Source organism: Oryx dammah, unplaced genomic scaffold, assembly GCF_014754425.2.
Source record: "Oryx dammah isolate SB20612 unplaced genomic scaffold, SCBI_Odam_1.1 HiC_scaffold_26, whole genome shotgun sequence".
Classification (NCBI taxonomy): domain Eukaryota; kingdom Metazoa; phylum Chordata; class Mammalia; order Artiodactyla; family Bovidae; genus Oryx; species Oryx dammah.
In genome coordinates, this window is record NW_024070210.1 from 68403021 (window position 1) to 68417282 (window position 14262).

Sequence of the window (14262 nt, forward strand, 5' to 3'; positions counted from 1 at the left end):
TATTTTCCCAGTGAGTTTTTATCTTTATAAAAGCTCTTCACATAGTAAGGAATTTGGCCCTTTTAGTTGTACACACAATGCCAACAATTCTAAGAACATAGCACTTATTAAAGCAGTATGTTTTAAAGGTAGTAGAACTAAAGATGAAATATATGCTGGTAAGACTGCTAAAAGGATCTTTCTGGAACAAAATATGGCAATATATATCCAGAGAGAATTTTTTTAACGTTCATAATCTTTGTCTAAGTAAAAGCAAAAATATGAACAAAGTAATTAACTTAAAATATAAAAATTCCAAATAACTCTAAATTTGACATCTATTAAATAAAAATGTCCATAATGTAGAAAGCTATGTAGCCAATTTAAATTATTTTTTCAAAAAATACTAAGTGATGGGAAAATAGATACATTAAATGAAAAAGAGGAAGAGCAAGAATTACACATGTAACAAATCTCAATCTTATTTAAACATGTGTGTACAAAGGAAAAAGAAGGAAAAGGAAATACACTGAAAAATTATCCATGACTCTCTCTGGGGAGTGAAATGATAAATTTTTTTTTTTTACATATTTATCTACTTTGTAAGATTCCTATGATGAGAATGTAATTTTCCAACAAGTAACATGAAATTTACTATTCTGTTTCTAAGTATACAGTGGCATTAAGTACATTCACATAGCTGTATAACCATCACCACCATCCATCTCCAGAACTTTCTCATTTTCCTTAACAGAAACTCTGTACTCATTTACTCTAATTCTCCCTACACTAATTCTCCATTTCACCCTTCCTCTCAAGCATGTATTTTTATAAATCAAAAAAAAAAAAAAAAAACTATACCAACCTCTCTTATAGTTCCTCTATACTTTACTTGGATCAGAAACTTAGAGTACTATTATTGCTGAGCTTCTTAGACGCAAAGGCAAAAAGGGAAACATGATTTACATAGTTCTCATTGACTACTATAAAAAGTATGCAAGTTCCTCATAGCCAGTGCTTCTTAGTTTTCTTTTGTCCCAATACACTTATGGGTTATTGTGCCCTCTCATTAATAATGATTCATTAAGTCAGTGACTCACACTGAATGGGAGGAAGAAAAGGAAAGAGTGTAAGAAATGGGGGCACATAATGTTTATTCTCCCCAAAGCACAAGATAATTCAACTGTCAAGATTTTGATCATCACCACTAAACACATAAACATGATTTCTGCTGTAATGAAACTAACATCTTAACACTAGAGCATAAAGGAATAGATCATGTGCATCTTTTTATAAATGGTACAACCTAAAATAACAGAACTCTTCAATAATAGAAGATGCTAGAAAAATTCTTTCAAGAGATCACTGTAGAACTTTCAAAATAACATGAAATTAAACTAAATTTCAAAAAAATTTAAGGGACCCAATATAAACAAATGCATCTGTTATTTATAGTAATTGTTTAGATATAGGGTAATCTGTACTTCAAATTTATCCCTGATGAAAAACAGGCCACATGCACTAGAATTCAAGTGGCACAAGGGCACAATTTTCTTTTAAACTGATATATCCCTAATGCTTAGAGCAGTTTCTAATACAATAAAAAGTGATCAATAAATTTTCTGAACTATCACTAAGTGCCTATCATCTAATAATTTGCTTAGCAGCCTAATTTCAGAGAGTTTTAACATTAAACAGGACTTTGGAGATCACTTTAGCCAACTAGTCATAAATGTCAAGGGATGAATTAGGTGAAGGAAAAAATTGCTAAAGTACTAGTCATAAACACAGGGTAATCTATACTGGCCAAATAAATTATAAGTGTTATGGAAATCTTAGAGAGTACATTAGTAGAATTTATCCTACATTTATACAAATATCTGAGTCAGTTTCACATTTTAAGCCAAATATTAAAACCTTTCTAATACACAAAATGTCTAATGCTTCATTAATTATAGTTCATAAATCTTGACTTGAAAATAACACAAACCAGATCAAACGCAGGCATTTAAACTGTTCAAAGAAATGTAACTTACACAGTAGTTTCAAACAATCATCCTTCTTTTTTAAGCGGTCTTTAATATCTCCAGATATGAGTACAGAATATGGACATGCCATTTCTTTTAAAAAGCCACTTATCTCAAGCTGGAAGCTTTCTATATCATCTCTCCCTTTAAAAAAGAAGAGGCATAAAACATTTACCAAAAATTTACCATATAATCTGATACTATCAAATCTACTAGTTGATTTTAATTTTATATCAATTCTAAATTTTCACTTCAACATTAAATCCTTAAATGTGTGACCAAAAGTAACATATTAGGTAAGCTTAGGTTAAAGTAACCAAAACATATTTCTACATATAGAAAGTGACACTTAAATTCAAGAACATAAGTATCTAATCATGAAATTGTAAATCTTCTTAAATTTAAATCTCTGATAAGTATCTTCCAAAGGGCTTTCCATAAAAGCTGATAAAATAGAAATATTTTATGTTAGTAACTGAAATATTACAGCATTATTATGGCTATAATTATTAATTGGCTTCAGAGCAAATGATCCATTTCTATTGTATTTCTATGGGTTTAGATAATAAATGCAATCATCTAATTAAACCTCAGCACTTGTCCTTCTTTTATAATTGAATTATGTGGGAACTTGTGTCATAAGTTCTGATGCAGCTTATTTTACTTTACTTCAGGTGAATTCTATTAGATTTGGCAAGGAAAAAAAAACAATTTGAAAAGTAAGAATAGCATCAGAAGGGAATGCTACTTTTATCTTCTAGCAAATGTCCAACACATTTTTATTTTCTATCAAAGACCCATAAGACTTCCAGCTACCAATAGTAATGAATTAAAACTTGTAAACTAGCAGAGAAATTTTTTATAAATGTATTCCTATGTGAAGCCATGTCCTGAGTTATAGGTTTGGTAATATAACTTAAATTAGGGATTACATATACTTTATGGGAAAAAAAAAAAACAAAACCTTAACTCCAAAAAAGAAGTATTCAAAAACTAAACTTTTTAATAACCAAATTCAATTCTAAGTTCAAGACAGCAGATAAACAATAATTATAATTTTGTGTAAATTTAAGAAATAATTTTGGGTTAATCAATATGAAATTAAATTGAAAGATATTTAAATCACATACTGAAGTTCTTTGTATTAATGACTTTTCTTTGTACAGTGAGCACATTATAGATAAAACTGTAAATCATAACCTATCTTTTAATTTTACTAGTAAACAGAAAAATAAATAAACCTAAATGGCAATACCAGCTGAAGTGATACTTTCTTCCAAGTTGCACAGTGATTTTATTTGAGAGCTTAACCAAACACAGAGCTCTGAAAATTCAGGTGAAGACAGTCCACTCTCTGCTGCCTTTGTAAGCGCTTGCTCTTCTAACAGTGGTCCCTTATACCTAAAAAGGAAAATATAAAATATTAAAACAATAAGCAAAACCCTAATACATGTAGTACTTTTTAATCAAAGTCTGTTGCTTGTCTTTGTGAATAAAATATTATTGGAACACAGACAATAAATGTATCCATGTGTCTGACTGTCTCCCTATATTTGTGACAGAGAAAGCATGGCCAGCAAAACCTAAAAGTTTTACTCTCTGGTTTGTTATAAAAATAGTTTGCTGGTTTCTGCTCTACAAAATTAACATTTTTTTTGTTTTAAAGTTTTTTAGTAAAATTATCAACCTATTTTAAGATAAATATTACATATAAAAAGTCACACAGAGTAATAACTATATTAGTTACAGGAATAAGAAAAAAGTAATAGTTAAAGGAGAACGGATGCAAATTTTAAATTTAAAAACTTAAAGCCGAAAGGGACATGAGATTATTTTACTCTTAACTATTTCTTTTATAAGTTTATACTTTTAAACACTGCTACAAAGTATATTTGAATAGAACCTTAAGTTTTCAAACCACTTTTACATATTATGTTAATTGAGTTTGTATCAGTTTTCTTTTATTGTTCTTAGTGTACCTGAGCTTTTTTCCCCCCGTTACGAACTTTTTAAGTTTTAGCACATTTGCTGGGTTTTAACCCACCAGAGCTATTTTTCATTTGATAATCAAATTGTCCTATCTCTGATTAGTGGGAGCCGATTCATGTTAGTCAATGAGTTCTCTGACTAGTTCCCAGAATTCTTTGAATATTTTTCTTGATTTCTATGACAATATGTTCTTGCCTTTTACCTGCAACCAGCCATTTCTCCAAGAAGCCCTGATTCTCTCCAATGGTATTTATTTAGAGTACATAATCTGGCAGTAAAGATTAGTCACTGCAACTGTACCTTTTTAGGAGAAATTACATCAGGAGTTCACACTGCTCTTTTCAATTCAGATTTAGAATTATAGGGTTTTTACCTATTTTGCTTTACATTTTAATCTATTTTTCTCTTACAATGAAAATTCTGGTTTCTTATGACACAGAATCCTAGTATGGCAACCCACTCCAGTATTGTTGCCTGAAAAATGCTATGGACAAAGGAGCTGGTGGACTACAGTTCATGAGGGTCGCAGAGTCAGACACAACTCAGCGACTAAACAGCAACAAATATAAAAATATAAATTACATAGTTTCAGAATAGAAAAAATAGCATTATTACTAATAAAATTACTGAAAACAATTTATATTTTTGTTTCTAGAATCATTCCAGTTCAGTTCAGTCGCTCAGTCGTGTCTGACTCTTTGCGACCCCATGAACCAGAGCACGCCAGGCCTCCCTGTCCATCATCAACTCCAGGAGTTCACCCAAACCCATGTCCATCGAGTCTGTGATGCCATCCAGCCATCTCCTCCTCTGTCGTCCCCTTCTCCTCCTGCCCTCAATCTTTCCCAGCGTCAGGGTCTTTTCAAATGAGTCACACATCAGATGGCCAAAGTATTGGAGTTTCAGCTTCAACATCAGTCCTTCCAAAGAACACCCAGGACTGGTCTCCTTTAGCATGGACTGGTTGGATCTCCTTGCAGTCCAAGGACTCTCAAGAGTCTCCTCCAACATCATAGTTCAAAAGCATCAATTCTTCAGTGTATAGGAAAACAATTTCTTTCCATGTGATTAAATCCTACACAATATATTGACAGATTTTTTTCATTTTGCTTTTTTTTTTTTAAGAGATTTGTCTTTTTATGTTTTGATTTCATTCTAGGTTTATCATTATGTAAAACATTTATATGGCTTCAATGTTAAAAGCAACACATGGCACGTTCAGTCAAATCTAGCTTGTAATCTTAATGCTGTTCCCTCTGCTCTGTTCCCTCCATTCCTCACAGGAAATCACATGTATTAATTTGGGGTGTCAAACCATGTTTTAAAATATGTATGTGCATGCACGCATGCATGCACGCACACACACACACGTGAGTGCTTAGTCTCAGTTGCATCTGACTCTTTGCTACCCCATGGGCTGTAGCCCAGCAGGCTCTTCTGTCCATGGGATTTCCAGATAAGAATACTGGAGAAGGTGACCACTTCCTCCTCCAGGGGGTCTTCCCGACTCAGGGATCAAACCCACACCTCCCGCAGCTCCGGCACAGGCAGGCGGATTCTCTACCACCGCGCCACCCGGGGAGTCCGTACATGCACACCACACGCGTACTTGTTTAGGTAAAAGGCAGCCTACTATCGACTGTTTTAGTCCTTTTTTTAAACATGTATACATGTGCACACATATCTATATATATCGGAAATCAGAGAGATTATTCAATCATATTTATGGTTGTACAGTACTCCACTGTCTGGATGTACCATATTTTATTTGCTATCCGCCTACTGAAGGATAGTTTGGTTTTTTGTAGTTCTCTGCTATTATCAAAAATTAGACAAAGAAAAAAAATCGGGCAAATTTTTGTCACTATATATCTGGGATACATTCCTAGAGGTGCAATTGTTGGATCAAAGGGTAAATGGATATGTAACTTTCCTGGATGCTATACAGTTTTCCTATACAAGGATTATACAATTAAAATACAAGAGTATCCATTACCCATAACTCACCAAAGTTGCCAAAACATTTGGATTGTTGACCATATGGTTTTCTCAATATAGTTTTAATTTACATTTCTCTTATGGCAAGACTGTACCCTTTTCATACATTTAAAGGTGATTTGCATTTCTTTTTCTCTAAATTCTCTGGTCATATCTTAGGAAGGGTTTTTTCCAAGTCCCCTTTTGCAGATAAGAAATTATCTTAATGAAGTTAGGATACCTGCCTTATGCAGCAGGCCAGAGGAATATTACAATCATCCACTCTTTACAGTAATGCTTTTAAGTTAAAATTATCTTAATTCTGGCTTCCCAGGTGGTGCTAGTGGTAAAGAACCTGCCTGCCAAGGAAGAAGACATAAGAGACGCGGGTTCACTCCCTGGGTCAGAAAGATCCTCTGGAGAAGGAAATGGCAACCCACTCCAATATTCTTGCCTGTAGGATCCCCATGGACAGAGGAGCCTGGCAGGCTACAACCCATGGGATCACAAAGTCAGACACAGCTGAGCAACTAACACTATACTACAGAAGGTAAGATCAGAAGATAAACAAGTGATGACATTGTTTTAAAACCAGATTTGACCCATGATGCTCCATGTGAACTCAAACTTCTGTCCACACTAACAAGGAAACAAAGTAAATAACCTGGCCAGGCAATGCAGTCAGCTAGCACTAGACCATCTCTCTGTTCCTCTAACCAAGACTGGTTCCCCTGGTGTTACCTTTCTACCATGACTTACAGAGCCCCTCTCATTCAGATTTCATAGTAAGCACCTTGTTTCTCCCTACTTGCTTTCATTTCTGCAATAAAGCAACAATCATGAGGTCTCAAAAAAAATTTAATTTATATTAGTGATGTTACTTTTACTGAAATGCCAATTCTAAAATTCAACAAAAATTTACTAAATCACCCAAAATACTAAATCTTGAATACACAATCCTTAATGCCTCAGCTCATTAAAACAGGCAAAAGTAAAAAAGAAAAATAAATGCATTTAACATGAAGTTAAAAACAAATCATAATAGCAACTAACATTCATAAACTAATCTTAGGCCAGTGCTACACGCTGTATGTATATTAACACATTATAATAATATCCTATAAGAGACGTATTGTCATGCCCAGTTTGTTCTATCAATTGTTCAATTAGGAAAGTGCCACTCTAACTCCAAACACTGGAGACACCTCCCCTAGGCCTAGACTCCGCCAGGGCCATACACAGTGGGACCACAGTTGCTGATATGACACTGCTTTAGGCTGGTGAGCCGAATTCAGTCCAGCAGGGCCACTGGCAGGTCTTCAAAGGGACTCAGGCAAGGTCTAAATTACATTCTTTTTTCTATTTTCATAAGCCAACGTATAAAATACGAGACCCCTTTTTCGCCCCATCATTTACTCACCCTACTGGCTTGTCTCCGATTCAGCTCTCCACTTCTTATTTCCCAAACTCTTCCTCTATGTTCCATCCATAAAGAACAACTCTCCTATTCTGTCAATGTCTTCTCAGAAAGATTTATAACCACTACTCCGAGCTTTGGGTATTTCTCTCGTAAGTGTCCAAACGTCAAACAGTGGGGTTTTGTTCTCCTTGCCTCCCAATACAGCATCCCATATCACTCACTGCTCCTATCTTTTTTTAAATTAAAAAGTTGTTTTACAGTGTTGTGTTAGTTTTAGATGTACAACAAAGTGACTCAGCTATATGTGCTATATGTACAAACGTATCTTTCTATTCAGATTCTTTTCCCATATAGATTTTTATAAAATCCTGAGTATAGTTCCCTGTGCCATACAGTAGGTCCCTGTTTATTTTATATATATATAATTCCTAATTTATCCCTACCCCCAACATCTTTCCCCTTTGGCAACCATACGTTTGTTTTCTCCATCCTGTGGGTCTACTTCTGTTTTGTATGTAAGTTCATTTTTGTATCACTTATATGATTGCACATATAAGCAATACTATATGATATTTATCATTGACTGGCTTATTTCACTTAATTTCTAGGTCCATCCATGTTGTGTAAATGGCATTGTTTCACTCTTTTATGGCTGAGTAATATTCCACTGTATAAATACACCACATCTTTATCCATTTCCTCTGTCGATGGACATTTAGGTGCTTCCCTAGCGTGGCTATTATAAATAGTGCTGCAATGAACACTGCAATTCATATGCCTTTTCAAATTATGGTTTTCTCCAGATGTATGCCCAGGAGTGGGAATGCAGGATATGGAAGTTCTGTTTTTTGTTTTAAGGAACCTCCATACTGTTCTCCATAACGGCTTTAACAATTTACATCCCCACCAACAGTGTATGAGGGCTCCCTTTTCTCCACATCCTCTCCAGCACTTGTAAACTTTTTGAAGATGGCCATTCTGACCAGTGCGAGGTGACACTGCATTGTAGCTTCTACATTTCTCCAGTAATGAACAATGTTGAGCACTTTTCGTGTACTTTCCGGTCGTGTGCATGTCTTCCCTGGAGAAACATCTACTTAGAGCTTCCGCCTGTTTTCTGACTGGCTCCATCTTCTCGTGAATGTCCCCTGCTCGCTCCAGGCCCAGGCCCGCCAGATGTGCCACCCTCTTTCTCTCACGGTTTTCATTGATCAATCTCTTGGATGCTCGTCAGCATTCCCTGTGCTCAGTTTCGTCTCCATTCCTATTGTTTTTCAATGATACTGAGTTTCTTCAAAATCCATATGTATACCCTTTCCAATACCCTGAGTTCTCAGCCTCCTTTCCAACCTTTGCCACTACACGTTAATAAGCCACACCATCACTTGGAACTAAACCACATCCGAAATCACGAATCTGAACAAGTCACTCCCTGACCACAGCCTACTTATTCTACCTTCCAACTTACTCTTTTGACCACACTTGATACCATCTCTACCTCTGTTTCTATGGCTCCTCTGTATGCTATGTATTTACTAGCTCCTGGCTGTCTTCACTTTCTTCCCTGTCTGAGATTCCAAAGTGTATCATTTTATTTTATTGCTCAATAAATACTTATCAATGAATCATCAATATCATCATCTCTTTCAGCTCTAATATCTAATCCAATTAATCACTAAGACCAGTAATGTGTACAGGTGTGCAGACTCTTTGCAGCCCCTTGGATTGTAGCCTGTCTGGCTCCTCTGTCCATGAAACTTTCCAGGCAAGAATACTAGAATGGGTTGCCATTTCCTACTTCTTCCCAACCAAGGGATCAAACCTGCATTTCCAGCATTCAGGCAGATTCTTTACTACGGTGCCACCTGGGGAGCCCAAGACCAGTAATGTACTTCTTTCTATATCCACTGCCACTAAGCAAGCATCACTTCTTGCCTAGACTACTAAAAAATTCTCCGATCTACTCTACCATGCTGACAGAACTAACTTTTTGAACTAGACATCTAAACACTCCCCTTTTTAAATTCATTAATCATGTTGCACTTCTGTTATGACAAAGAACAAAATCCACAACATGGCCTAAAAGGTGCTGCAAGCCCTGTTCCTCACCTAAATCTCATCAATCCAGTCTTCAACACTGCTCCTTGCTCTCTGCCCTCCACCTATATCAGTCTGCTTCAAGTTCCCTTTTTTGACTCTCAACTGCCTGGCCCTATGCCTACCTCTGTGCACTCTGTGCTTTGAACCTTTCTTCATTCAGTACAGTTCAGTCGCTCAGTCGTGTCTGACTCTTTGCGACCCCATGAATCGCAGCACACCAGGCCTCCCTGTCCATCACTAACTCCTGAAGTTCACTCAAACTCATGTCCATCGAGTCAGTGATGCCATCCAGCCATCTCATCCTCTGTCATCCCCTTCTCCTCCTGCCTCCAATCCCTCCCAGCATCAGAGTCTTTTCCAACGAGTCAACTCTTCGCATGAGATGGCCAAAGTACTGGAGTTTCAACTTTAGCATCAGTCCTTCCAAAGAACATCCAGGGCTGATCTCCTTCAGAATGGACTGGTAGGATCTCCTTGCAGTCCAAGGGACTCTCAAGAGTCTTCTCCAACACCACAGTTCAAAAGCACCATTCATTCACCCATTCATTCAACCACTATTTATTGTACTAGACCTGACTGTAAGATGTTCTGAGGAACAAAACAGGTAAAGCACCTGTTCTCCTGGAGCTGATTTTTGCGTGTGTATTAGTGAGTGGAGAGGGTGGATGTTCAAGAGACAATAACAAATGTGAAGGACAAGATAATCTGGAATAGGGATAAAGGCTGTGAAGAAAAACAGGATTATGGCTGAGGAAGAATCTATCTTGCATGTATTTATTCCCATGCCTTTAAGTATTAACATCATTCTAGGAGCTTTCACAGCACTCACCACTCTGAATTGCAAACACCAGCAGACTATACACTTCACGACTAGTTAAACTACTAGTAATCTGAAAACTCTTTTTCCTTGGCCTAGCACATAAAATACACATTAGTGAATACAGGTTAACATCAAATTAATATGTTGTTAATGGATCGAAGAAACAGTTAAATGAATGGATTCACACTGAATTAAAAACTCCTTCTCTGGTGAAGGAAGCGGGAGTCATTTGCCCCGGGGCCCTAATTAAGCCACACGGTGTAAGAGGTAGGAGACAACAGCTGCACTCTGGACTTCCAGAGCCTCTGAAAAATAGCCCCCACGAGGCAGGAACACTTTCTCCCAAAGGAGCGCTGCCAGCCGGGCCCCTCCGCGTCTTCGCCGTGGGTCCCCGTTGCTGAGTTTCGAAACAAGGAGTTCGGGAAAGGGGGCCACGCGCCCTAGCTTTTCAGGCCTGCTCCACCCCTCAAACGGATTTCTCTCCCGCCTCCCTCTTAACTCCGTCGGCGCCGGAGGCAGCGAGGCAGGGAAGGAGGCCTGCACCGAGCCGCAGGAGCCCACCGGAGGCCCACATGGGGGAGACTGCGGCATCCACGGGGAGAGACAGCTTACGTTTTCTGGGGAAAGGCGATCCCAGGACTACTCACCCCAGCGCCTCTAGAGTATCCAGCACGTCCCCCTCCATCGTAGGTTCGGGACCCGGATCCGGCCCTCTCATGGTCCTTCGGCCCGAAGCTGTTCCTCCCTCTAAGGAGCCCGCCGGAAACCGGCGTCGCGGTGCCAAGGTTCCGGCCGGATCTCAACCTGAACTGCCTGGGAAGGGTAAAGGAACGTTCCTGACTTGCAGGCAATTGGCTGTTCTGCCTAAAACGAAGTTATAGACACATACAATAATAGCTTTTAAAAATTATATCAACAACAAATAGTAGTAATAAAAAGGCTTGAGTTGTGTCTTATCAAACATCGTTATTGTTTTGATCAGATTCCCGCCTTCTTTTTATAACAAAAAATCCTGAAATAAAATATTAACTTGAGCTAAAATTGTACGGAATATCATGTGCCTACACATAATTTTTAACTCAAATACACAATAAATCTCCAACTTTAAAGAACAGAGGAGATGTATAACAAAATGTTTCATTATGTAACAGATCAAAGAAATGATCACATGCTTGCATCTATCTGTAGAATCCTCTTCAACACCTGCAGACTATGTGTTGCACAGCTGAAAAATCTAGGGGAGTGTGAGACTTCCCTTGTGGTCCAGTGACTGACTCCTTGCCCTTAATGCAGGGAGCCCAGGTTCAATCCCTGGTCAGGGAACTAGAGCCCATAGGTCACAACTAAAAAACAAACAACAGTATTCCCTCTGTATACTTTTTATGGAGAATTCAGTGTCTAAAGAATACAAAAATATTTTAAGGCTCATAAAAAAGTGAGCATAGAGCATAAAATCATTAACAGCTCTATCTCCCAAATAAATATCCAAATAAACACATAACAATTTATCCTTTTAAAGGACTGTCCCAAGCCTTACAGAATGGTATAACATCTTTGGCCCTAGTCCACTGAAGTCAGTAATGTTCTCACCTACCTAATCATTGTTACTAATAAAGAGCTTGCCAATAAATTTATAAAACCCACAGAGAAGTTTACCCATAAATTTGAATAACTTTCAATAATGACTCTTCCTCTGTGACAACCTGAAGGGGTGGGATGGGGTGGAAGGTGGGAGGGAGGTTCAATAGGGAGGGGATATATGTATACCTATGGTTGATCCATGTTGATGTATGGCAGAAACCAACACAGTATTATAATTATCCTTCAATTAAAAATAAATTTAAAAAAGTAATGACTCCTCTACCATATACCCAGGCTTAAGTATAGAATTATTTTCAGGTTAGTGGTTAAGAATCTGCCTTCCAATGCAGGGAAAGCAGTTTGATCCCTGGTCAGGAACTAAGATCCCACATGCCAGCCAGTAACTATATCCACACAACAACTATTGAGCCTCGGCACCTAGAGAGAAGCCTTGTGCCACAACCAAGACCACCATGCGTGCTCAGTAGCATCTGACTCTTTGCAACCCTATGGACTGTAGCCCACCAGGCTCCTTTGTCCATGGAATTTTCCAGGCAAGAATACTGGAGTGGGCTGCCATTTCCTTCTGCAGGTGATCTTCCTGACCCAAGAATCGAACTCACATCTCCTGCATCACAGGATTATTTACTGCTGAGCCACTAGGGAAGTCAATAGAGACCAGATGCAGTCATAAATAAATAAATGCTTTTTAAATAAAAGACCAAAATCATAAAAAGTATGTTCTCTTACATTAAACAGTGAATCAATAAAAAAAGAAAATTTTAAAAAATCCCCAAACATTTAATGCTCAGAATTTAAGCAATGCACTACTTCTGAATAATCAGATTAAACTAGGAACTAGAAAAAAAAAAGATATGAGAAAATATTTTTGAACTGAATAACCATAAAAATACCATGTGAAGGATGCAGATAGACTCATACTTAAAAGAAAATATATAACATTAAATGCACATATTAGAAGATTTTTCAGTTTCAAAAGATTGAAAATTAATTATCTAAGCATCACTTGCAAGATGGTGAAAAGCAAAACAATTATATCCAAAGAAACAGAAATGAGAGAAAATACAATAAAGAAATTAAGATACATTTGAGCCTTTTTGCATACTAGTAGTATTGACAAACCTTTAGCCAAGCTGATCAGGAAAAAATAAGTAAGTACAAAAGAAGAAGAAGCAAACAACCATTATTAAGAATGAAAAAGAGGACACAGGTACTTCATCATCGGATATTAGAGAGTTAAAAGGATGGTATGAATAATTTCATGCCAATAAATTTGAAAATTTAAAGTTGATAAATTCCTTGAGAAACACTATTTAAGAAAAATGATACAAGGAAATTTTTTAAATGAATAGTTTATATCTATTAAAGAATGACAAATTAAAAACCACCAAAAAAAAATGCTCCAAGCCCAAAGTATTTTCCTGATTTTTCCAAATACTTCAAAAAGAAATAACACCAATCTTATATAAATTTTTCCAGAGACTAGAAAAACATGGAGTATTTTGCAATGCTTTTTATGAGGACAACATTATCTTTAAAAAAAAAATCAATACAAACATTATTAAAAAGAATTTATAGACCAGTTCCTCTCATGAAAAGATAGCTGCACTTACACAGCCACTTGAGTATGACAAAGCCACCACTGTAGTTCAGGCCCCTTCAATACATGGTGCTGGACCAATGGGATATCCAAATCATGGCCTCTACCTCATGCTGTCGTCAACACAAAAATCAATAAACAATCTATTGTAAGGAATGGAAGAGCATTTTATTCAAGCCAAGCTGAGGACCATAGCCTGGGAGATACAGATTCAAGAAGCACTTGAATTGTGTTCACACCTGACTACCACAAAAAAGAGCGAGGAAGCTTATATAGGCAAAAACCACAAAGTTACAGAAGTTGTTTGTCAGGAAGTAGGATTGGAGTCGGCAAGAAGAAAGAATGCTTGTTAAGCAAGGTTAGTTGGTATCCAAAATAGCTGCACAGTTTCAGGGAAAGATTTTGAGACCAGAAGGTTGCAGCTGGCAGCTGCTGGCAGATACTGTTTTTAAAATGGCTGGCTGTATCCTTGACTGTGACAGCTCAGAAAATTCAAGTTCTCAGTGATGCAGGAACATGTCTGAAAACACTTCCACAATGGCCATCAGGCTCCATTTTGGATAACAAAACCCCATTTAATTTTTAATTGATCTTAAATATGTTATCACTGAATTCTTTCCTTTGGAAAGCACTGATGATCCATTTTATTCTTGGTAGGTCCTTTCATTCCCCAAATAGCTAATAACCTGCTCCAGATCTATTGAGTTCCTCAGGGCTGGGATGCATTTGGCCCAGGAAATTTGCATTG

General features: G+C 37.2%; 1 protein-coding gene across 1 annotated transcript in view; it reads right to left on the bottom strand.

Moving 5' to 3' along the window:
- The window catches only part of FAM98B (family with sequence similarity 98 member B), a 33228-nt gene extending 22151 nt beyond the window's left edge, over nucleotides 1-11077 (bottom strand). The window contains exons 1-3 of the mRNA XM_040226970.1: nucleotides 10960-11077; nucleotides 3262-3407; nucleotides 2016-2150 (exon numbers count right to left, since the gene is read on the bottom strand). Of these exons, the coding sequence (XP_040082904.1) occupies nucleotides 2016-2150; nucleotides 3262-3407; nucleotides 10960-11030 (352 nt within the window). The 5' untranslated portion in view covers nucleotides 11031-11077. The remainder of the gene's footprint in view (nucleotides 1-2015; nucleotides 2151-3261; nucleotides 3408-10959) is intronic.
- Nucleotides 11078-14262: the final 3185 nt, after the last annotated feature.